This window comes from Paroedura picta, chromosome 6 (genome assembly GCF_049243985.1).
Source record: "Paroedura picta isolate Pp20150507F chromosome 6, Ppicta_v3.0, whole genome shotgun sequence".
NCBI classification, from domain to species: domain Eukaryota; kingdom Metazoa; phylum Chordata; class Lepidosauria; order Squamata; family Gekkonidae; genus Paroedura; species Paroedura picta.
Genome location: NC_135374.1, coordinates 4,496,201 through 4,521,587, shown reverse-complemented (window position 1 = coordinate 4,521,587; position 25,387 = coordinate 4,496,201). Strand labels below are relative to the sequence as shown.

Below are 25,387 nucleotides of genomic sequence, written 5' to 3'. Positions count from 1 at the left end.
AACGCAACCCAGTCGATAACGGCGTTCAAAGTGAAACGTGAGCGTCGTGCTTCCCAGAGAGATGTGACGGAGCTCTCCGCGCCCTTCCCCCCCCCCCCCCCGCTGCGGGGTTCCGCGGACGGGAAACTTCGAGCGGCGCCCCTCCTCGGCTCCGGATTCCGCATTCGTCTGTGCCAAGCGAGGAAAGGAAGGAGGCGAGCTCCCCTCCAGGCTGCAAAGGGTTAATCCCCTCCTCCTCCTCCTCCTCCTCCTCCTCCCCCTTGCGCCTGCGTACTGGCGCGGGCAGGTGATCCGACCGCATCGCGCATCCTTCGCTGGGCGGCCCGCCTGGGTGGGGTCCTGTTTTCTCCGCAGCGGCTGCCGCACCAGCGATGCTCGCCTGGCCTCCCGGCTGCTGCCGCCGCTTCCCCTGCCGGATGGCTGGCTGATGCAGGCCGTCGTGGGCTCTCCCGGCTCCTCCTGCTCCGCAGCCCGCGATCCAGAAAGGTGTGACTCCTCTCCGCTCCCAGGAGGCTGCCGGGCGAGGGTCGTGGGAAGCCCCCACCCCACCCCACCCCACCCCACCCCTCTCATTGCAGCTGAGGTTCGTGTGTGTTTGCCCCCCTCTTGCCTTCCCGGGGAACGCTCGTGAACTGTTGTTGCATCTTAGATCCTCGCCAAAGGCCCTCCGGGCATCCCCGAACTCCTTAAGCCGCCTGGGATTCTCGCCTCTTGCGCAAGGACTGGCTTGATTGATCATCATCGTTTTGCAATTGATCGATTTCGGGGGGAGGCCCCGAGCGGTCTTGCCTTCCGGGGACCGGATTGAGGAGAGGAGGTTTTTGTCTTTTCCACAGCCCCCCCCCCGTGATGTAAAGTTGCCCCCTGGGGGCTTGGGCGGCGTCCGGGGGTCCGATCCGTGGTCTGGGCGGGGGGAGGGGCGGCTCGGGAGTGGCGGCGGCGTTGGAGGGCGGGGGCCCGGCGGCCGAGATGGCCTGGCCCTGCATCAGCCGGGCGTGCTGCATCGCCCGCTTCTGGAACCAACTGGACAAGGCGGACATCGCCGTGCCGCTGGTCTTCACCAAGTACTCGGAGGCCACCGATTTCCCGGGGCCCCCGCCGGTGGTCCTGCAGCAGCAGCAGCCGGCCCGCCTCTCCACGGCCATCGAGACCCAGCCGTCGTCGGCCCTGGGCGGGGACCCGGATGCGGTTGCCAGGGCGACCTCCCTGGCCGGGGACCAGGCCCTGGGGCCACACAAGCCGGGGCCCAAAGACCAGGCCTCGGTCGATTCGGTCATGCGCCAGGACTATAAAGCCTGGAAGGTCCAGAGGCCCGAGGCCAGCTGCAAGCCCCGCTGCGAGTACCAGCCCTCCGACACGCCCTTCGAGAAGGAGACCCAGTACCAGAAAGATTTCCGGGCCTGGCCCATCCCCAAGCGGGGGGACCACCCGTGGATCCCTAAACCCCTGCCCATCCCGCCCGTGGACCTCGACAAGGGAGCCAAGGAACGGTCCGGCAGCCAGGAGAGGAGGAGGAAGGCCCAGGCCGGCCAGGAGAAAGAGCCGGCGGGAGGGACGGCCGAAGAGGCGGCCGCCAAGGCCACCAAGCCCGACGGGGGCCAAGCCAAGAAGACCAAAAAGCGGGTCCACCTGGCGGAAGACGGGGCTCAGCCGCAGCAGCTGCCGGCGGAGGGCAGCAAAGGACGGGCCGCGGTCGACGCGCTCAACCGGCAGATCAAGGAGGAAGTGACGGCGCGGGTGAGCACCTCGTCCTACAGGTGAGAAGGCCAAACCGGTTTCCCTAGTCAGAGGGGGAGGGCCACCACCTCATTTGGGGGACCGATAAATGTGAGGGCCCCTCAAGGGCTCTCTTGGCCAACCTTTGACCAATGGGCTATGCTCAGTGGTGTTTGACGTGGCATCCCCACATGTTTGGTCCTCAGCAGTGACTAGGGGAGAGCCACTGCACGTCAGAAAGGATATCTGGACCTGCTGGGCCAATGATCTTACTGGGTCTAAGGGGGCTTTGTGTGACGTGTCATTAACCTGCGGAACTGCCTGCCCCAGGATGCAGGGAAACCCAATAGATTAGATGGCTTTAAAAGGGGAGCAAGATTGCATTCAGGTAGGATAGATCAATTCAGGGCTGTGAACCACAAGGTCTAAATCAGGGGTAGTCAAACTGCGGCCCTCCAGATGTCCATGGACTACAATTCCCAGGAGCCCCTGCCAGCATTCGCTGGCAGGGGGCTCCTGGGAATTGTAGTCCATGGACATCTGGAGGGCCGCAGTTTGACTACCCCTGGTCTAAATGGAAGCGCCATGGAGCATACATCCAACTACCACAATGGCGGAGGAGAATTGGCAGTGGGGAGGGGCTGTGGCTGAGTGGTGGGACATCTGCTTGGCATGCAGAAGGTCCCAGGTTCAAGCCCTGGCATCTCCAGGTGAAAGGTCCAAGCAGGTAATAGGAATAGGAATACCTCTACTTGAGGTAATAGGAATACCTCTACTTGAGACTCTGGAGAGCCAAGGGGAGGTCCCTTGGCTCAGTGGGAGAGCCCCTGCTTGGCATGCAGAAGGTCCCAGGTTCAAGTCCTGGCATCTTCAGTTGAAAGGACCAGGCAGGAGGGGATGGGGAAGACCGTAGCCTGAGACCCTGTTCAGCTGCTGCCAGTCTGAGTAAGCAATATTGATCTTCTGTTTAAAGCAGCTTCCTGTGTATTCATGTTCCTGAAGCCAAATAGTTGATCTGATCCAGCAGGGTATGTTTTCTCCCTTTCTTTATAACTATAATTCCCATCATGAGCAAAATACACGTAGAGAGAATCAGCAGATTTAAACAGAGGCCGAAATCGTACCGTTTGGTCTCCGGATTCCTTTAACGGGATGATGGGCAAATAGGAAGCTTTTCATTTAAGAGTTCTCCTGTTGCTTCCGAAGAAGACGTCCTGCCGGTCACAGCTGACTGTCCTCCTCTCAATCCCCAGTAGTGGTGAGAGGAGGGCTGGGAGACTTGGGTTCGAATCCTCCTCCAACCATAATGCTCAGTAAACAACCATGGAGCCGTTGCTGCCTCCTAGGCTATTGGGAGGTGGAGCTTGGAGAGGGGGGGGGGGGGGTCGGGAGGGACTTTGGTGGGTCATAAAGCCATAGAGCCCCTCCCTCCGAAACAGCCGTGGCTTCTGTCGTCTGGAGATGAGTTGCAGTTCTAGGCTCCACCTGGAGGTTGGTCAGTCATAGAATCATAGAGTTGGAAGGGACCTCATGGGTCATCTAGTCCAACCCCCACTCACATCCCAATCACTCATAACCTGCCACCCCCTTGAGCCTTCACAGAATTAGCCTCTCCGTCAGATGGCTCTCCAGCCTCTGTTTAAAAATTTCCAAAGATGGAGGAAGTCACCACCTCCCGAGGAAGCCTGTTCCACTGAGGAACTGCTCTGACTGTCAGGAACTTCTTCCGGGTGTTGAGATGGAATTTCTTTTGAATTAATTTCATCCCATTGGTTCTGGTCTGTCCCTCTGGGGCAAGAGAGAACAATTCTGCTCCATCCTCCATATGAAATACCTGACTGTCCCGCCTCCTAGCCTACTCCCAAAGGGTTGCTAGGAGAACTGAGAGGTTGGGGGAGTGGACCTGGGGGCTCTAAGCTCCTTGGAGAAGGGGCCAGGCCAACCGGTGTGGATAGATCAGCCTTCAGCTGGGCCAGGAGGGCGGTTTTAATTTCCTTTGTTGCAACAAGGAGTATTGAGCTCTCCGTTTAATGTATTTATTTATTTTTGTATTTATATACCGCCCTCCCCTGAGGCTCAGGGCGGTTTGCATAAAACGTAGAAAACAATACAAAGAACTTAGTTTGTCATAACAAGAATAGTAATATTAACATTAAAACTATAAGAGGGGTAACGGACTATAACAATGCTAACGGGTCCAGAGCAGAATGCATGGGTGGGTTCCTGGGTGGGAGGGAGCAGGGGCCCCATAGATGTTGCTGTTTATGCCTGGTCTCAACCTGGTCTCAACCCAGCCTGGCGGAAGAGCTCCCTTTTGCAGGCCCTGCGGAACTGTTTAAGCTCCGCCAGGGCCCTGATCTCCTCTGGGAGCTCGTTCCACCAGGCGGGGACCAGGACAGAGAATGCTCTGGCCCTGGTCGAGACCAGACGGACTTCTTTAGGGCCAGGGATCCTTAGCTGATTGGAGGTAGTAGAGCGTAGAGCTCTTTTGGGGGCATAGGCAAGGAGGTGGTCCCTTAGGTACACTGGGCCCTGACCGCGTATGGCCTTGAAGGTAATTACCAGAACCTTTAGCCTGATCCGGAATTCAACTGGCAACCACTGCAGTTGGTGGAGAATGGGCCGGATGTGGGTCCTCCGTGGTGTTGTTGTGAGGACTCTGGCCGCTGCGTTTTGGACCAGCTGTAGTTTCCGGATCAAGGCTAAGGGCAGGCCTGCGTAGAGCAGTGTACAGAAAAAACGCATACAGACTGTACATTTCTTTACATTATCCTTGTGGACTCTTCTGAAACCTGACCTGGCATTCCCATTGCGCTCCTGCTGTTCTGCATGCTTACCTTACTTCAGATCCTTTTTCCTCTTGCCTAGCATTTGTCAAGCAGCACAGCGACAGAAACTTTGGAACATTCTCCTGGACAACGCTGTTCCACTCCCCCCCCCTTCTCATTCACTCACCCGATCATGCCTTTCTCTGATCTCCCATGGCTTCTTTTCTCCCTACCCCCCCCCCAAAAAAAGCAAAGATTGTTTCTCCTGCTGCCTGAGTGTCTTAACCGATGCGACAAGTCATACATGCCCAAAAGGGCTTCCTGAACCCTCACATTTTGTAATGGTTCAGGAAGCAATTTTTTGAGGATACAGGAAGCCTTTTGTGAAAATTCAGGAAGCGTTTTGCGTGGGGTTCAGGAAGCATTTGGCAATAGTTCAGGAAGCGTGTTGTGAAAGTTCAGGAAGCATTTTGTGAAAGTTCAGGAAGCATTTTGTGAAAGTTCAGGAAGCATTTGTTATTATTAGTATTATTTCAATTTATTACCTGCCATTCCCAAGTGGCTCGTGCGGGTTAAAATAGTATGAATAAAATCCCCAATAAAACTTCCATTAAAACCCCAGACATAAAAGCACATAGATCCATAATCACAAACCAAAAGAGATATACGGCAGAAAAAAACTATTTGAAACACCATCCATTCCCCCCGCTAGAAATCTCATAGACATAGAGGGAGGAGGGAGGAGGGGGGCAGAGGGAACCCGCAGCCGCCAATCACATTGCTCTATCCTGGAAGGGGGAGGGGCATACAGATCTTCCTAGCCAAACCGGCCTCAACCATAAACCTGGCGGAAGAGCTCCGTTTTGCAGGCCCTACGGAATGCTGGAAGCTCCTGCAGGGAGGGTTTTGGGAGGGTTCAGGAAGCCTTATTGAGCATGTGCAGTTAGCCTCTGAAGCCAGGAAATAAGAGAAGGAGCGCTGCTACCCCTAGGTGAGGACATGAGAGAAGTAGGGGGCCACAAGAGGTGGGCAATGAAGGTGTGCAACCAGAGACGGCAACACAACTTGGGAATAGTTAACCAAGTTGCAGGGCAGCCCAAGGATTAGTAGCCTCTGGCAACATCTAGATCAGGGGTAGTCAAACTGCGGCCCTCCAGATGTCCATGGACCACAATTCCCAGAAGCCCCTGGGGCTTCTGGGAATTGTGGTCCATGGACATCTGGAGGGCCGCAGTTTGACTACCCCTGATCTACAAGTTTTGTGAAGTTCCCACTGCTTCTGTCAACAGACCACAGTTGTTTGCCATTGCCTGCCTCTGCGTAGCAACCCAGGACGTCCTGCGTGGTCTCCCATCCAAATACTAAGCAAGGCTCACCCTTGAGAAACCTCCGAAACATTCTTCAGGGTTCAAGAAGCCCCAGAAGTGGCATAAGCTGTGTGCATGCCCAACCAGAGCCCCTCCCCTTCCCACCCCCTCCCGGCCCATCATTGGCCATTTTGGGAGGGGGTGGGCAGTCGACATGACCACAACTCCCAACCAATCAGGAAATCCTTCCAGGGCCGTCAAGAGATCCCAGGGCTTTGTGAAACCCTGGTTGAAAACACCAGGTCTAAGGTGAAGATCTTATAGATGAACGGTTCTCAACTTGGGGTAGGGACGACCCTTTCACAGGGGTTGCGGCAGGGCAAACAGCTTGGCTGGGGGGGGGGGTGCCGCCACTATTGCTGCACCTCTTGTAGCCACCACACAACAGCCTTGCGGGGTAGATCAAGATAGAGTGTCCGTCTGTCTGGAGCAGCGGAAAAGAGCGAGATCGGCATGGTGGGAGGCAGAACTGAACTGAGAAACCCCAGAAAAAAACCAATTTATATACAATCCTGAACAATGGATCTTCACGCCATTGGTCAATTTTGGCTTAATTTCTGTGAAAGAACCCTTGCATCGTTTTATGGTTGGGGGTCCCCACAACAGGAGGAACTGGATTAAAGGGTCACGGCATTAGGAAGGGTGAGAACCACTGTTATAGATCGAAACGCATTAGGTCCAAGTTTTCTGCACCAGTTTAGACTGATGTGTCTGTCGTCTGCAGGGAGAAGAAGTATTTTTTAAAATTACCGTGAGCTCCGTTGAATAATTTGTCCATTTAATATATTTCTTTATACTTTGGTGTCCCTCAACCTCTTTTGTTCTTGCTACCTGGGTGGCAGCAGTCCACCTGATGAGGAAGCCCCCCCCTCCCCCGGGCTCCCCCGCCCCAAATCTCCAGGAGTCTCCCAACCCAGAGTTGGCAAGCCTACCCCAAAGAGGAGCTTGCTCACTGCTTGTCGTGTCATCTGGGTGCGGCTGTCGTGTGGCCTTTCTCCCACTATTGGCAAGAATCATGGTCCACATTCAAAGCTGAATTCGATTTTGCTGTCATTCTCATTGCAAGGCGTGGGGCCAGCCCTGTCTGCATTGCTTTGTTTCGGAGCTGAACTCCGCTTGTTGCAGGGAAGACCGGCCCAAGGGTTGCCAGCTCTGGCTTCTGAAATACCTGGAGACTTGGGGGCGGAGCTTGGAGTGTGCGGGATTTGGGGCAGGAAGATACGTCAGTGGAGCAGAATTCTGCGGAGTCCCCCTCCATCCTTGCTGTTTGCGGCTGCTCTGAGGGCCCTGGGATGTCGTTCGCAGAAGCCGGGGGCTGGATTCCAGTGGCCGATTCCCCCTGAAGAAACTGCCCAAGAGCTGCCCGGGAAGTCCACTCATGAAATGTTGTTCCACCCATTAAACTGACCCCCTCTCTGCAGTGGTTTTTAGGAGGTGCCTTTTGATTATTTCATTTTACTCCCAAATCGTATGACAAAACGAGATTCCAATGGCACCTTTAAGACCAACCAAGATTGATACAAGGCGTGAGGTTTTGAGTGCAAGCACTCTTCCTCAGGCTAAATGAACAACCATCATAACTGTGGAGATAGAAGGTACAAGCAAATGATGGTAAATTAGTAAACTGTGTCACAATATCCAAATTAAGCCATATGTTGCCATATGATAATTCTTTGCTAAAAGAGTGGCTTAATTTGGATATTATGACACAGTTTACTAATTTACCATCATTTGCTTTTGCCTTACCTTAATTTGCCTTACCTTAAATTTACCTTAATTTGCTGCACTTGAAAGCTCACACCTTGAATAAATCTTTGTTGGTCTTAAAGGTGCTACTGGAGTCCATTTTTATTGTACTCCTATTAATAGTCACACTCAAAAACAAGTATCAAAACTAAAGGCAGACCACCACCCAAAATTTCATGGATGCTTGGGGCTGATCCTACAGTGATCTCTGGAAACATGCTTGAAGGAAAAACATGGGGAGGGCCTTGGCTCAGTAGCAGAGCTTCTGCTTGGCATGCAGAAGGTCCCAGGTTCAATCCCCAGCATCTCCCGTTGAAAGGACCAGGCAGGAGGGGATGGGAAAGACCTTGGCCTGAGACCGTGGCTCAGGGGCAGAGCCTCTGCTTGGCATGCAGAAGGTCCCAGGTTCAATCCTTGGCATCTCCAGTTGAAAGGACCAGGCAGGAGGGGATGGGGAAGGAAACCATGGAGGGGCCCTGGCTCAACCTTACGGACAGTCAAAGCTTTTACGTCAGGACCAGGGAAAGGGTGAGGGGGCAGGCTTGGAAGCGAAAAGTTATATATTTGTTGGTTCATTCATTTACTTAAATTATTTGACATCTGCCTTTCTTGTCGGGACAACAGAGGGAGTGTAGAGAGAGGATGAACACAATCCGCCGGTGGGCCGTTCACTGAGCCAGGCTATAGGATTAGGAAGGTAGAGCCAAGCCAGAAATCTAAAAACAGGGCAGACGCCAAGCATCAGCCGTAACCCATGAAAGGATGCAAAAGTTCCACAGCAGGATCCCCATTTCGGCAGAATAAACGCAGCCCCAAATTTATTTGTTTGTTTATTATATTTATATACCACCCTCCCCGAAGGCTCAGGGCGGTTTACAGGAAAAAGATACAGATAATTCAGCCGAGAAACTTGGCACATGGTTTTACGCAGGGCAAGTCGGTGGCTGGCCTAGAACCGCCGGCCTGGGCTGCTGCTTGCCTGTTGCAGGGAGAGCACGGTCTGTGACCTTTACCTCCTCCGAACGGGTGCTTGTTGGGATGAAGGAAGAGGACAAAGGCCCCCGGCAGACGGAGAAAGGCGAGGCAGCTAAATAAAGAACCGGAGAACGAACGGCGTTTTGTTTTGTTCTCTTTGTTCGCTACGTGGTCCTTGGGGGGGAAGCTCCATTTTTATCCTCCTCTTTCCTAGATTGCTGCTTCTCCCGTTTTTTTGATGCTAGCTCCTGCAGGGCGGAAATACACTCCGCTGTTCCTGATTTTCCGGCCTCTCTCTTGCCTCTTCCTCTTGGCCGTTTGCAGCTCTCTGGCCGATGTCTCTCTGCTTCAAGATCGGAATCTCGTGTCTTGCAGGATGATTCCGTGGGTTGTCTGTACGTGACAAGGGACTTGCATTTCTGCTGTATTTCAGTGCCTGGTAGAAAGGGTCCCAATGAATAATTTCCTCAGGTGACAGGTTGCCAACTCTGGGGTGGAAAATACCTGGAGACTTTTGGGGGCTGGAGCCAGGAGTGGGCAGGATTTCGGACAGGGAGAAAAAATATTATAGAGTTCACCCTCCAAAGTGGCCATTATCTCCAGGGGAACTGATCTCTGTCACCTGGAGAAAAGCTATAATTCCAGGGGATCCCCAGGCCCCACCTGGAGGCTGGCATCCCTCCCCTAATTTTAGAGCATTGTTATTTCTTAATTCTCTGTTTCATGAATCCCAGGCCTTTTGACCAGGAACGGAAAGATCAGTTGGGCACCGCAAATGAGTAGAGAGGTCGTTTCCTCTGAGGAAAATGGCTGCTCCAGAGGGCGGAGTCTATGGTAACCGTCTGAGGCTCCTCCCCCCTCTAAGCCCCTCCCCCTCAGGATCCACCCCCAAAGAGGCAGCCATTTCCTAATTCAGAATTGGTGTACTAGTTAAAACCCTCCAGGGAGAATCAAGTTATGCAAATGAGCTCTCTGTGAGCACCTGATTGGCTGCCGTGTTGCTGATGTCACGCGGATATGGTGGTCCTTCCCACTCCCTTTGGCTATATTTTAAAGGTAGAAAAGGGATATGGTTGAAGGATTGACTGATTCATGTTCGCTTTTGTTCCCTTTAGGCAGAGAGCTAAGCAATTTTTAAGTGTATCCTGAAATTGTTAGCATTATCACTGAATACAATCAGTGGGGAACATCTGTTCCACTTAATATTTCTGGAAAGGCCTTGGAGGAGGAGCCGGTCTGATGGCTTAAGTGCCACTCAGCGCTTAACACCCACTCAGGGTCGCTGTCCCGCCCCCAAGTGCCTCCTCCTCCAACTGGCTTGCCTGTCTGTCCAGCAGCCAGCCAGCCAATCGCCTTCCATCACCCACCCCTGACCACCCCCTCCTCCTTCCAGTTTCCTCCGAGGCTCGGAGGCTGCAGATCTCTGCCTGTGCATTCCCTAACAGTGACCTACAGCCTTTCCAGGTCCTGGGGGGGGGGCGTCCACAGAGTTCCCCCCCCCCGCCGCCGCCATCTAGCGCCCCTTGTATTCCTGAATGCAACAGGTTTGGCCCCTAGTAGAACCATAAAGCTAGAAGGCATCCACATTGGCAGACTCCCCTCTCCAGTCCCCAGAAATACCCCACCCCAGAGGTGGCAACCTCAGCTCTCACAGCATTAAGAGATGTGTAGAAAAGGGTAATTCACCAAGCTGGGCAGGGCCCTGTGACCCCATGAAGATGCCCACATTGCTTGTCTCAGAATGTTGTGAAGCTGTGAACCTGTCTACGCCATCCGAATCACCTTTACTACGCCCAGCAAACACGGGCTCATGGCTGCCTGGGCGAATGGTTAAGAGCAGCGGCTTCTAATCTTAGGCAAGCCAGGTTTGATCCCTCACTCCTCCACATGCAACCAGCCAGGTGGCTAGTCACAGTGCTGTTAGAACTGTTCCCACAGAGCAGTTCTGTCTGAGCTCTCTCAGCTCCACCTCTCCTCAAAGGGTGCCTGTTGTGAGGAGAAGAAAGGGAAGGGGATTGGAAGCCGCTTTGGGATCCATGAGGCCTGCTGGGTGACATCAGGCCAGTCATGGTTTTCTCAGAGCTCTCTTAGCCAGCCTGCCTACCTCACAGGGTGTTTGTTGTAGGGAGAGGAAGGGAAGGCGATTGGAAGCCTCTTTGGGATCCACGTGGCCTGCTGGGTGACCTCGGACCAGTCACAGTTCCCTCAGAGCTCTCTCAGCCCCACCTGACTCACAGGGTGTCTGTTTTGGGAAGAGGAAGGGAAGGCAATTGGAAGCCGCTTGGAGACTCCTTTGGGCAGTGAAAAGTGGTATATAAAACCCAACTCTTCTTCTCATCGCTCATCCTCCAGCCGATCCGTTTCCTCACCAGCTTTTCTTTTGGCTTCTTTTTGTTGTTGTTGTTGTGGTGGTTGTTAGCTTTCCTCACACTGCCTGACAATCCCACAGGCAAAGGAGGAAGGGATAATAACGGTTTTGGTGTGTGTTTGTGGGCAAAGGGGCGTGCAGATTCTTTCCCAGCGGCTGGGAGACACACAAAAACAAATCAGTGCATGGTCCAAAGAGTGGGTGGAATGAGGAAGCGTCTGCGGATGTCTGAAGCCAAATCTTTGCAGCTCAAGGAGGCCTCACAAATGTGCACAAATCTCCCAGCATGCATTCTTGTGAATGGGGACCTTCTTTGCCCAAATAATCATGGACAGGTGGAATTCCCTGCCGCAGGAAGGGGTGACGGCTACAAGCACAGGCTGCTTCTAAATATATGGAGCACAGTTGCGTCAGAATGCCTTAGCCACAAGAATGTGGTGGTGGTGTGTGTGTGGGGGGGGGGGATGAAGGGAGTTCTTGCCCTGCTAGTGGACCTCTTGAGGGCACCTTGGTTTTGGCCACTGTGATACTGAGCATTGGATCGGATGGGCCCTGGGCCTGATCCAACAGGGCTTCTCTTGTGTCCTTATCTCTGGGGCACTGATGGTCTCTATTCTTGGTATTTGGGAGGCAAGAATGGGAGGGCTTCTTAAGTTCTGGCCCTGCTGGTGGACCTTCTGGTGGCCCCTTGGTTTTGGCTACTAGGTGATACCGAACTTTGGACTGGATGGGCCCTGGGCCTCATCCAACATGGCATCTCTGGGGCACTGATGGTCTCTATTCCTGGTGTTTGGGGGGTCAAGAGTGGGAGGGTTTCTGGAGTTCTGGCTTTGCTGGTGGACCTCCTGATGGCCCCTGGGTTTTGGCCACTGTGTGACACAGAGTGTTGGACTGGATGGGCCACTGGCCTGATCCAACATGGCTTCTCTTATGTTCTTATATCTGGGGCAGTGTTGCTCTGTCTCCTTGGTGCTTGGGGGGCCACAGTGGGGGGCTTCTAAAGTTCTGGCCCTTTTGATGGACCTCCTGATGACACAGGGGGATTGGGCCCCTGTGTGACACAAAGTATTGGACTGGATGGGCCACTGGCCTGCTCCAATATGGCTTCTCTTGTGTTCTTATGGGGCTGGGGAATAGTTGCCACCGATAGTGTGGGGAGGAGGGTGCCTGAGGAAAGTGGAGTTTAAGGGGCCCAGTGTACTATTTGGATCCAAACTGAGAGGCCCATCCCTCAACTTGCCCCTGGGCTGGTTTTTTGGCCCAGTCAGCTCCAACCCTACAAACCAGGCCTCAATGAAAAACTGGAACAGGCTAATTAATATACTTGTTTGTTTGATAGCCTCATACTGAATGCAAAACTCCCATGGGGAGGGCGAGTTTGTTCACAGTTCTTATCCGGATTTGCATAAGATTGTGAGGCAGTTGCTGGTTGTTTGGGGGCTGGAAACATTGGGGGGCATCACTGGCAGTCTTCAAGCAAAGGTTGGATACACACTTTTCTTGGATGCTTTAGGATGCTCTGGGCTGATCCTGCGTTGAGCAGGGGGTTGGACTAGATGGCCTCTATGGGCCCTTCCAACTCTAGGATTCTATGATTCTATGATCATGTGTGCCATGACCTCACTTCCAGAAAAAAAAAATGGAACTGATATCATACCATTCTAGGAATAACCAAAAACTCCGTGGTGACACCATAGAGTTTCTCCTACTTCTTAGAACAATGTGGTGTCACTTCTGGGCATTCCATGGAAGTGATGTCACACCACAGGCATTGTCGGCTTGAAAAAAATAAATTCTTGCTCTGAACAGTGGCAGGCCATGGTGGGAGATCTGGGGACCCGCGATTTATGAGTGGAACCTGGTGCTTAAAACAGACATTCTTGCCCTTCGGCCTCTTAACGATTAGCAAGCCAGGAATCCTGCTGATTTCAGCCCTTCTTGCATCTCCTTATCTCTGCCAACACCAAAGAGCTGAGCGATCCATTAAATTTCGTAAAGATTGGCTTGGCGGAAGCTCACGCTCTGCAGATCGTTCCCAGAGTCCTCCTCCCCCTCCTGGGCCATCCATCTCGTGAGCCCATCTTTGAACAACGCTCCTGTATCGATTTCTTTCATCAGCAGTGACCTTGAGCTTCCCGGTTCCTTTCCCCACTCCTCCGGGGCAGAGGGGAGCATCAAGCAATTGGGATTTTAATTGAAAGTGCCTAGTGATAGATACCGACAATTCCTGTCGTGAGTAAAATGATCCTGATGGCTTTTCTTGATCCGTAATTATTGCAGCTTTCATTTTGCTCTCACTTTCCACGCTCCTCCTGCCTTCCGTCGACAGCTGTGGACACTGAGACTTCCGGGGAAATGGCGACCTGAAAAAGAGTATTTGTAAAAGTGCCAGACATCTACTCACTCTTCCCCTGTGAGGGAGATCCAACTGATCGATGAATCCACAAGGGGCGGGGGCTGATTTATTCACTTGGCTTCTGATAACCCCAAAGTCAGCATGGAATAAAGAAGCTTTTGCCAACAAGAAGAGTTGGCATTTATAGACCACCTTTGACTTCTCGTAGGAGTTATGAAGCAGCTTACATCCACCTTCCCTTTCTTTCCTCACAACAAACACCCTGTGAGGTAGGTGAGGTTGAGAGAGTTCTGACAGAACTGCTCTGTGAGAACAGCTCTAGCAGAACTGTGACTAGCCCAAAGTCACCCGGCTGGCTGCATGTGGAGGAATGGGGAATCAAACCCAGCTTTCTAGATTAGAGGCTGCTACTCCTAACCATTACACCAAGCTGGCTCTCAAGGCTGACCCAGCCGCTCTATTTATATTTTCTTTTTTATCTCTTTTTCATCCATTTGTAAAATCTTTTGGTTCAGTTTTAAAGATTCGTTTTGGAATTATAATGTATCTTGGAATACTCTCAGATTCTCAGTGTCTTGACATCAACAGTAAAAGAATCTCTGAAAATGTATGGACTGCAAACGGCAAAGTTCAGGGAACTGAGAGGCGATTTATGGCAGTGCAGCGATAAATTTATGAACTGTGCCTAATTCAGCTATTTCTTTCAAGAAAATCTTCAATTTAAAGGAGAGTGGAAATATTTGAAGCAGACAAAATAATCTGTATTCTTACTTTTCAGATAAAATTTCTCTCCCTGTACATATTTTTGTCTTCTCCGTGGATTGTTTTTTCTGTGAACTGGTGGCTGGTTACACATTCCCACCCCACACCCCTGGCTTTTGCCAGTGAGGTGTGTTAGCTTGAAGGGACTGGAGCTCTGGCTCTGGTGTGACGCAGCAAGAAAAGAGCAGCTTGGCAGTTTTGACAAATAGACGGTTAATATGATTTACCAGAGTATTATCCTTGATCCTTTGCAGCATATATAAATAACCAAAGGACTATGGACTTTGGGCTGTTTTGGTTTTTTTCCCCCTTTCTTCATATAATTTGGACCATAGAGGAATCAACATGTTGGGAAATAAAAGTACAGCAATTTTTTATTTCTTGGCCGTCTATGGATGAAGCCTGGAATCTGCCATCCCTTCTCTCTCCCCCCCCCCCCGAAATACCTGAGCTGTGACAAGCTTGGACCCATCCAGGTCAGGAGCTATACCGCTATACCGCTACCTTTATGAAAAAGCTCAGTTCACTTTTTCAGAGAATCCAGTTGCCGAATGCCAGGAAAAACCCTGTGAATTTAAAGAAGCGCTATCTCTGCCTCCAATAATCCATCCTCACACCTGCCTCCCTCTCTCTTCTCCTGGGAACATTTTTTTTTATAACAAACTGCCTGGAGCAATGAGTAGGGGTTCAATCATGCAGGCAAAGCCAAAAAGAATTTCCCCCCAAAGTTGTCACAAAAACAGTGCCTATCAAAAGTCCCCCCCCCCCAATATCAGGAACGAGATTAGCTATTTATAGATTCCAGACTCGCGATTCCATAAAGGGTGGCATTATAAAACATTACGAAACGGGATTGGCTGCCTGGCTTGATTGACAGGCGGAAGAGAGTCACGTGTAACGTGTGTTGCTCTCTTCTGCCATTTCAAGCAGGCACGGGGAACGTAAGGAGCGCGAGAAGGCAGCTGACGAAAGCAAGGGAGCCAGAAGGTGAGAAATGGCTGGAGGCGCGATAAATTTTAGTGCTACTCCATTTCACCGGTGTAATGCTATTTTTTCGGTGTGCGGAAGTGCTCTGTGAATTAATTACCTCCAACGTGTCCTATTCGTAACACGCCCGGCTCAGGTCTCCCGACCAGTGTCTTCCTTGGTTAAATCGATCCCTCTCATCCTGGGTCTTCCAATTTTCCCTCTGCCTGTAGCTGGTTTCCAGCCAATCTTCTCACGAGGCGATCAAGGCACGATCGTCTCAGCTTAGTCCTTTCAGCGTGGAGGGAGGGGCCCTGCTGGACAGACCCACAGTCACTTTGTGAAAAGCATCGCTTCACGTCACAACAGGCCGTCTCGGATGTCTCGTTTTTTTTAGTCTTAATGACGCCTCGGGACAGATCGCACCTGTGGCCCTCCAAGTACCCTCCGTGGCTGCAGCTGCTCTCAGTCTGCCCCCCACCCCCTCTTTCCCCACGGCGTTGAATTAGCACGCAGCCATCTGCCACGGAGCCTCTTTTGCAGACCCCCTTGAGGCTCCCCGGAGGTGTTGTGGGGCTGGGGGCCTGTGGGGAACTGGCTCCAGTGGCTCTTTCTCGTAGAATCACCGTCCGTTGGTAGAAAGCGGGTTTGATACAATGAGCTAAGCCACCGGAGGGCATGGCCAAGGCGTCGAGCATGCGGCTTGATCCGACATGGGGCTTGTGTGTCCACAGTAGCAACAGACCGCACATATGTGATCAGGATCCAGGAAAGAAGGGAGCCTAGGCCTGGGTTGTTTTGACCAGCGTCTGCAAGATGCTGGCTCCCAGATCTGAAGGCAGAGATCATTGATGCTTGGGAGTTATCAATGCCAACTATGGCTTATTTATTTACTTATTTTTCTGTTTTATACCACTGCGCTCGGAAGGTCTCGCAGCGGTTTTACAAGTATAAAATGATTGCATAAAACCCCCATAAAAAGAGCCCTTATCACATACCAAGCGGATGGCGATCACTAGAATCATAGAATCTTGGAATCATAGAGTTGGAAGGGGCCATAGAGGCCATTTAGTCCAACCCCCTGCTCAACGCAGGATCAGCCCTAAGCATCCTAAAGCATCCAAGAAAAGTGTGTATCCAACCTTTGCTTGAAGACTGCCAGTGAGGGGGAGCTCACCACCTCCTTAGGCAGCCTATTCCACTGCTGAACTAGAATCATAGTTCGAAGGGGCCATACAGGCCATCTAGCCCAACCCCCTGCTCAACGCAGGATCAGCCCAGAGCATCCTAAAGCATCCAAGAAAAGTGTGTATCCAACCTTTGCTTGAAGACTGCCAGTGAGGGGGAGCTCACCACCTCCTTAGGCAGCCTATTCCACTGCTGAACTAAAATCATAGAATCATAGAATCCTAGAGTTGGAAGGGGCCATACAGGCCATCTAGTCCAACCCCCTGCTCAACGCAGGATCAGCCCTAAGCCTGTGGTGTGACATCACTTCCATGGAATGCCCAGAAGTGACACCACGTTGTTCTAGGAAGTAGGAGAAACTCTGTGGTGTCACCACGGAGTTTTTGGTTATTCCTAGAATGGTATGATATCAGTTCCATTTTTTTTTCTGGAAGTGAGGTCATGGCACACATAATCATAGAATCATAGAGTTGGAAGGGGCCATAGAGGCCACCTAGTCCAATCCCCTGCTCTACACAGCATCAGCCCTAAGCATCCTAAAGCATCCAAGAAAAGTGTGTATCCAACCTTTGCTTGAAGACTGCCAGTGACTACCCTAGACGATTTTAAACATTCTACCCCCTATCTCCCGATTCAGCCTGAGGGCCAGGTTCTCTTCCAATGGGAGCGGGGAACTAGATCTAACCTATTTGGGGGATCCTCTGATGGAAAGACCGAGACCCCGTCCTGCCCTCAACCACATGCCTGGCGGAAGAGCTCCATCTTGCAGGCCCTGAGGAAAGCTGATAAATCTGACAGGGCCCTCAACTCTTCTGGGAGCTCCTTCCACCAGGTTGGGACCAGGACCGAAAAAACCCTGGCCTGGGTCGAGGCCAGGCGAGCGACCCATTGGCCCGGGACAACCAATAAATTCATACCAGCACAGCGAAGAGCCCTGCGGGGGCCATAAGCAACCAAGCAGTCCCACAGATAGGTAGGACCCAGGCCGCGTATACCCTTAAAGGTTAATACCACATCCAGAAGAAATTCCTGACAGTGAGAGCGGTTTCTCAGTGGAACAGGCTTCCTCGGGAGGTGGTGGGTTCTCCATCTTTGGAGATTTTTAAGCCTGGAGAGTCTGGAGAGCCATCTGACAGAGAGGCTGATTCTTTGAAGGCTCAAGGGGGTGGCAGGTGACAGTGGATGAGCGAGAGGGTTGTGAGTGTCCTGCACAGTGCAGGGGGTTGGACTAGAAGAAGAGGAGTTGGTTCTTATATGCCACTTCTCTCTACCCGAAGGAGACTCAAAGTGGCTTACATTCGCCTTCCCTTTCCTCTCCCCACAACAGACCCCCTGTGGGGTGGGTGAGGCTGAGAGAGCCCTGATATCACTGCTCGGTCAGAACAGCTTTATCAGTGCTGTGGCGACCCCAAGGTCACCCAGCTGGCTGCATGTGGAGGAGCGCAGAATCGAACCAGATTAGAAGTCTGCACTCCTAACCACTACACCAAACGAGATGACCCAGGAGCCCCCTTCCAGCTCTATGATTCTACTGTTTCTGAATAAGTGAGCAAGGACTCCCGAAAGCTCTTCCCCTGCCACAAATTTTGTTAGGTGCTTCTGGACTCTTGCTCTTTTCCACTGCTACAGACTGACTAACACAGCTCCCCCTCTTGATCTATTTCATTGGGAGTGAGGAAATAAGTTTTGACGGTCATTGACTACACTGGCGTGGGTCAATAGGTGCTTGTCACGCTCTCCCTGTGGGCTTTAGACTGCTCATTAGTGCAGTGGAAGAGCTTCTGGGAAGGCACCAATCAATTCTTTTCGGGGTAATGAGGACATGAGGAAGCTTTGCCAAAGTATCGATTCTGCATCTTCTGCTGCGGTGGTGTCTTCCAATCTATGTCACACTGTAAATGGCGTACATGGGAGTTGGGGGGGGGGGGTTTGCAGTTGTATAGATCTCTAATGTGTCATGCATGAGCACCTCGGCTGTACATCTCTATTGGATTTCGGCATTAACACAAGCGCACGTGATTGCAAATCCAGCGCTGGTAACTGCGCATGATCCAGAGGTTGGTCAACGCTGGCCAAGGATCCAGGTTATTTATTTATGTTATGATTTCGATTTTCATTCCACCCTTTCTTAGCAGACTCAGGACAGACCCTATGCACAGTATAGGGTTGCCAACCTCTAGATGGTGGCTGGAGATATCCCAGAATTACAACTGAGTTACAGAGATCAGTTCCCCTGTAGAAAAGGGCTGCTTGGGAGGGGGGACTCAGGGATGCCAGCCTCCAGGTGGGGCCTGGGGATGCCCTGGAATGACAGCTCCTCTCCAGACTGCAGAGATCAGTTCCCCTGGAGAAAAGGGCTGCTTGGGAGGGGGGACCCGGGTTTGCCAGCCTCCAGGTGGGGCCTGGGGATGCCCTGGAATGACAGCTCCTCTCCAGACTACAGAGATCAGTTCCCCTGGAGAAAAGGGCTGCTTGGGAGGGGGGTCTCAGGGATGCCAGCCTCCAGGTGAGACCTGGAGATCCCCAGGAATTACAGCTCCTCTCCAGGCGACAGAGATCCGTTTCCCTGGAGAAAAGGGCTGCTTGGAAGGGTAGACTCCGTGGTATTGCACCCCATGGAGGTCCCATCACTTCCCAAACTCTGCTCCTCCCCCAAAATGTCCAGGTCTTTCTCTACCCAGCGTTGGCAGGCCTAGAAAAATGCCATGTTCCATGTACAGATCCTGGTTCCGTGTAGAGAAAAAAATGGCTTCTTCAAGAGAATGTCTCTTTGTCCGATCCCGACGGCCAATGCCTTGCCTCCTTCATGCAAATAAACTTCATTTATGTGCAAATGCAATTTCTAAATTAGCTGCAGCTCCCCGTTTCTGATGTCGTCTGCGGTGATTAACAAGCTGTTAGCTGAGGGCCTGCAGTCTGTGTTGAATATTAAACACCCGGCTGGCTTTTGATTAATGGGTCTGTGGCTGCCCTGGGGAAGGACTCCCGGGCTTGGTGGCCGGTCGGCGGCTGTCACTCACGCAGGCCGTGCGATGGATCGCTCTGCCTTTAAATGAAGGCATGTGTCGTCTGTCAACAACCACTCGATTCCCATCCGTGTCTTCCCATTAACATGCAGCGGCTCCTGCTGGCTGGCCCCCAGTTCTCAATTCTGGGTTTGGATCTGGACAAAACCAGCAATTCCCACCACTCCCCCTTTCCCTGTACAGATCCCCCACTATGTTAGGACTGACCGGCTTCTCACTTTGCCAGGAGGACTTCTGTAAGCAGACTGAGTTGGCTACTCTCACTCCGCGTGACCGTGGGAGAAAAACAACATTTTAAGACGATGTCAGCTGTATCCCCATGCCGCTTCTGGAAAAAACCCATAGGCGACATGGAGTTCTTCCAAGAATTGGTGGGAATTACGGTTTTACCATAGAGCTTATTTCTAGAGCTACTCTGTGTAGCCAGAATCTCTATGATTTTACCTGGAAAACCGCAGAAATGACCTGGGGGTAGTGCTAGGAATTGGTGAAGACTCTGTGGTTTTATCATAGAGCTTCTACCCATTCCTAGAGCTACCCCCAGGTCACTTCCAGGAGGTTTTCCCTGAAGTGACACAGCTGAATTCAGGAGACTTTGTGGTTCATGAACCTGGGAAGGTTGGGCAGCTGCTCAAGGAAAACCAGCAGTGCCCATGGATCGTATTTATTGGGCTTTCCTGCCAATCTTCTTCTTGTTCCTTCCTCACTCCTCCCCTCCCTCTCCCCAGAAATGAATTCCGCCCATGGACAGACATCAAGCCGGTGAAGTCCATCAGAGCTAAGAGCCAGTACAAGCCGCCGGAGGAGAAGATGGTTCAGGAAACCAGCTATAGTACCCAATTTACGGCAGAGGGAGCGAAACCTGGCCCTGCGGATAACAAGTTGCTCGAACGCAGGAGGATACGCAGCCTTTATAGCGAGCCCTACAAGGAACTGCCCAAGGTAAGGCGGGACGGGGACAACGCAGGCTTACCGTCACAGCCGGCCCCACTGAACCAATGTCGGGAAAATTAGATCGGTGCTCTTCCAAAACCCCCATTGGTTTCAGTGAAGCTTGTGCAAAAATGTTCTCCAGGGATTGTGAACATAGCTGGAAAGGACGTGGGGTCAGTGCATGTCTCCCAACTTTCCATTAGAAACTGTCTCCCTTCAGCTAAGCTTAGGGTAGGATCGAAAGTCACGGTGCATTAGGATTTCCAGCCCGGAGCTATTTGAGGTGGTGGGGAGGATGGAATTTTGGAGGGAATATGGTGTCACGTCCACGTAATTCGTTAGGAATTCACCCATTCTCTGTGATCTGTACCATAGAGATTGGGGAACTTCCTAGAGCAGAATGAAGAATGTGGCATCCCTTTGCAGTTGATACTCTAGGAATTCTCATGATCTCTATTGTCTTTACCATTGTCTAGAACTGGGGTAGTCAAACTGCGGCCCTCCAGATGTCCATGGACTACAATTCCCAGAAGCCCCTGCCAGCGAATGCTGGCAGGGGCTTCTGGGATTTGTAGTCCATGGACATCTGGAGGGCCGCAGTTTGACTACCACTGGTCTAGAACATCACCGCAAAGTGATGTTACAGCCTCCATGTTGCTCTAGGAATTTCCTTACGGTCTTTGGTTTCCAGTGTTGTGCTCTCAACATTGAGCGACTGTAATCATGTCATTCATCTGCAGATGTGCAGCCATTGTCAACTGCAGCTGAAACTCAATGGGGTTAGGGTTATTTTTACCCCCATAGTACATAAAGGATGAAATGGACACAATATTCCAACTCCCGTTTTCCCCCTACTGTTCTAACCCTGCACTGCTAAGAAGAAATGCTTACTGTATATACTCGAGTATAAGCTGACTTTTTCAGCACATTTTAATGCTGAAAAAGCCCCCCTAGGCTTATACTTGAGTGAGGGTCCCCACTTACCTTTTATTGTTGATACTGCGGTAAAATTAGGCGCCTCGGCTAAAATTCAGGTCGGCTTATGCTCGAGTATATATGGCACTTGAAATGTTTTTTTAAAAAGAAAGACAAATTGGTGGCGTGCAGAAAGCTGCCCCACAATGCTGCCAAAATCATTTTCGTTTTGTCACATCTGTCCTACTTCCCTAACGGTTTAGTGAGGAATGTTTGTTGTTTAGGCAAGAATTGTCCCCTGCCCTCCCCCCTTCATTGGTCATAGGGTGGCCAGCTCCAGGTTGGAAATCTCCTGGAGATTTAGGAAAACGACTGGGAAGGGTAGGATATGGGGAAAGGAGAGATTGTATTGGGGTATTATTCCGTAGAACCGATCTTCCAGTGCTCCGGGGGAATTGGTCTCTGTCACTGGAGAGCTGTTGTAATTCCCGGAGACCTCCAGGCCCCACCTGGGGGTTGGTAACCCAAACTGACCAGTCCGGGCTCTCCAGATTGCTTCCTGTCCTTGCGCTCCAAATGAAAACCTCCTGCCGGATTGCTATTCCTCTCTAAACTCCCGTTTCCTCCCCCCTCCCCGCCTCCCCCCTCTCTGTGTGTCGTCCGTGTTTCTGTGTGTGGCGGTGGTGGTTTATCGCTTGCCCCCATTCCAGGTGGAGAAGCCTAGCCCGCAGCCTCCCAAACCAAAAAAGACACCCACGAGCCATAAACCGCTGAAAAAAGCCAAAGATAAGCAGATGGTGTCCAGCCGGGCGGCCAAGAAAAAGGGCACCGAAACGGCCAGTGCGGCGACCCCGGAGGACAAGGAGAAGAGCAAAGAGATGAACAATAAACTGGCTGAAGCAAAAGAGTAAATTTCTCCGCCTTTGCACGCTCTCCCTCCTTCTCTCTCTCTCTGTCTCTCTCTTTCTCGTTCTCTTTTTCACTCCCTCTTTTATCTTTCTTTTTTAAGGGTAATAAAAGCCACAAAATTCAGTAGAGGCTTCTAACCTGCTTGCGTTCCAACAGGATTGGGAGATTTTTAAGGCGTGATTTTCAAGGGAAATTAGGAAGTATCATTTCAGGGGGTTTCTGGAAAGGAAAGGTGTCCTGGAGACCTGTGCTTGGCAGGCCCCCCCCCCCCCCGTTCAGCGGCACTGGGAGGGGGGATGCAGTGGGGGTAGAGTTGCCAGCTTTGAGTTGGGAACCTCCTGGAGGGCTGTGATTGGAGAACAGGGACCCTCTGTGGGGTCTGATGCCATAGACTCCTCCCTCCCAAGCAGCCCTTTTCTCCAGGGGAACTGATCTCTGTAGTCTAGAGATGAGCTGTAATTCTGGGGGATCTACAGGTCCCTCCTGGAGGCTGGCATCCCTATCCTTGCTTTTAGTTAGCTTGAGTCAGGGATGTGAAAAAGTCAGAGAAAGAGGATTGGTTCACTCATCACGCAAAACAAGGGGTTAATTGGACGGGCAGCAAAGAAACAGGAAGTGAAATCCCTTTTTGCTGTCTCAAAACATTCTTGCCCTTCCCCGGTCTCCTCCTTAAGCCATCCTGTCCGGGACAGGTAAGGGTTGCCAGGGGCTCCCGAGGCTATTCAAACCCCTTAAGAAGCGGTAGGATCAGCCCCGTTGTGAGCAAGTAGTTTTCAGGGTCGGATGCATGCGTGCTTCTGCCCTTCCTCTCGACAACGACTTGTAGAACATAACGAAAGGATAAAATTTGGCCTCAGAAAGGAAGTGCGTGTCTGAGAACAGCGCCAGGAAGAAGCAATGGAGCGTGGACTTGCAGGGTGAGAGGATATTGGGAAAAATCTTCCCCTTCTTGCTCTGCAGTGGGAACTCCTTTGGCCACCAGCAAGCGTTATTACTGAGCTGTATTCGAGTGCAGGGAAGATACAAACTTTCAAGCGTCCAAGCTCTGTTTGTCAGATAGGGACTTCCATTCCTGGTTGTATCTGACAAAGGGGACGTTGACCTTTGGAAGTTCACACTCCCAAATCTTGTTGCTCTCTAAGGTGCTGCTGGACTCAAATGAAGGGAGAATATTATGCTTCAGTGAATTAAAAGTACCCTAGAGATGATTTGGGATGATTTGCTGTGGTGGCTCAAAGGTAGAACACCTGCTTTGCACGAGGAAGGTCCCAGGTTCAATCCCTGCTCAAAGGACAAGGAGCCAATGGTGCAAAAGGCCTGTACCCAAAGCCAACAGCACTGATAAACCAGTGGTCGGATTCTGCATCAGCTAGCGTCATCCGCCCGTTAGTTCTTTTCGTTCCAAGCCCATTTGTTTTTTTTTTAAATCAAAATGATAATTAAAGAGTGTCTCAGGGCAAGCATTTTCGGGACCCGAGGTCCCAATGCAGGTGGGGAAAGGATCCCCTGAATCTTAGGTCCGAGGAACTCGCTGGATGTACATGCTTGTTTCGGAGACAGCTGAGAGAGGAGAGGAAATCTTGTTTTGCCAGAATGCTAGGTTATGAGAACATATCTCAAGATTTTTTTTTTCCCGGGGTTGGGTGGGGGAAGGGGACGTGTATGACCGGTGGGTAGCAAATCTTACTTGGCCCGATTACCGAAAAGGAATGCATCAATTATAGTGTATCGTGTGTGACGTGTTGTATACGGCTTGTGCCCAAGACGCCTTGACTATGAAGTATGTGTAATGATATTTGTGGTGTGACGCCAGGCATAGCTGTGTTAGAAGTGTAGAGCGTACTGCTTAGCTGGGATTGTGTGTCCGTGGAGGGGAGGGGGGGCGGGAAGGGGTTAACGCCTCCAGTGTGCTGGAGGGATTCAGGAACATTGTTCAGGAAGGGACATGTGGGAAATAACCGCAAATGTTTCTTTCCCCCCAAAATAACGCATGCTTCGTGAGAAGATTCCATGCTTGCCCTTTTCTGTCCAGAAAGCTTGGGGAAAGGGACGGAGATGCATAGATAGTCCATGATTATACAGGCCGCTATTCCGAAAAGGTTCCTGTACGTGCATCAGGGAGTCATGTGCCCCGTCCAGAATACATTATGTTGGGGACGCAAGGGGGGTCAAGTCCTTTTGGGGCTGTGATCCATGGGGCATGTGGGAAAATCTTTGAGAGTTTTTCCTCTCTTTGGCTTAGTGGCCACTGCCTGTGGAATCATAGAATCATAGAATCATAGAGTTGGAAGGGGCCATACAGGCCATCTAGTCCAACCCCCTGCTCAACGCAGAATCCACCCGAATATTCCAGAATCACTTTGTTTTGTTGATATTCAGTTGTAATCCTGGGAAGAATGCCTGTTAGGAAGTCCACATGCTACAGAGTGGATTTACTCCCTCGTAGACCAGCGTGGGGTCAAAATGAGCTGACAAGAGGGTGGGATTGATCCATTAATCCTTGTTGAGGAACCGCTAACTGGCCTTTAAGGAGCTAAAGCAGTGCTCTAGGTGCACCTAGATAACAAAAAGAACGACAGATGGCATGCACCGGGATTCGCACTCAAGTCCAAATTATAAATAATTGAAGGGGGGGCACTTTCTAAATTTGGTTGTTCAAAGGGGAAATGAATGCATTCTGCCAGATTTGCTCCTGTTCGAAGTGGCGAAATTTCTGGCTGCAGGAATGTGCATGCTTACTCGAGAGTAAGTCTCATTGCCCATGCATCTGATTGGGTGGTAAATTAAAAGGTGATATTCTGTAGTTGGATGCTAAACCGCCCCCTTCTGGTCCATGGAGGAACTGCACTCTAAATTAAACCTTTTCCCCCCCCCCATGGGTTACTAGTTGGCATCCCTATCCTAAGCAAACTTACTAGGGAGCAGGTTCAGTTGAGCCCTCTTACTTCTGAGTAGACGTGCTTAGGATTGGCCCCAGAGCACCAGAAATTTCTTGTTTTAGACACCAAGCAAATCACTTTAATTCCAAAAGTTCAGGGTTTTTTTCTGCCAACAGGTTCTCTACGTCTTGGCAAAAGTTGCAACATCTTCATTTCTTGTACAACAGAACAAATTTGCTTGCTTGCTTTCCCGGTCCTTTTTCCTCTGGACTATTCCCATGCTGTGCATTTGGTCCCATTTATTGTACTCCTTTCTTTGTACATTTATTTTTATCCCCTCCCCCCCCTCCCCCGTCTACAAGATGGTGCTATAAGGTCCCTCTTGCCGCTTGTTTATACTTTCACTTGGCTTTGCAAAAAAAAAAACACAACAAAAAGAAATAAATACCACAATCACCCGCTTTGCTCATCTGCCGTGTTTTTGTTGGGGAAATACGCCACCCTCCATCGGCT

At 51.2% G+C, this 25,387-nt stretch overlaps 1 protein-coding gene across 1 annotated transcript in view; it reads left to right on the top strand.

The window, feature by feature from the left end:
- Positions 1-269: 269 nt before the first annotated feature.
- The window catches only part of MAP6 (microtubule associated protein 6), a 32,452-nt gene continuing 7,334 nt past the window's right edge, over positions 270-25,387 (top strand). The window contains exons 1-3 of the mRNA XM_077341229.1: positions 270-1,757; positions 19,967-20,180; positions 21,797-21,993. Coding sequence (XP_077197344.1) covers positions 970-1,757; positions 19,967-20,180; positions 21,797-21,993 — 1,199 coding nt within the window. The 5' untranslated portion in view covers positions 270-969. The remainder of the gene's footprint in view (positions 1,758-19,966; positions 20,181-21,796; positions 21,994-25,387) is intronic.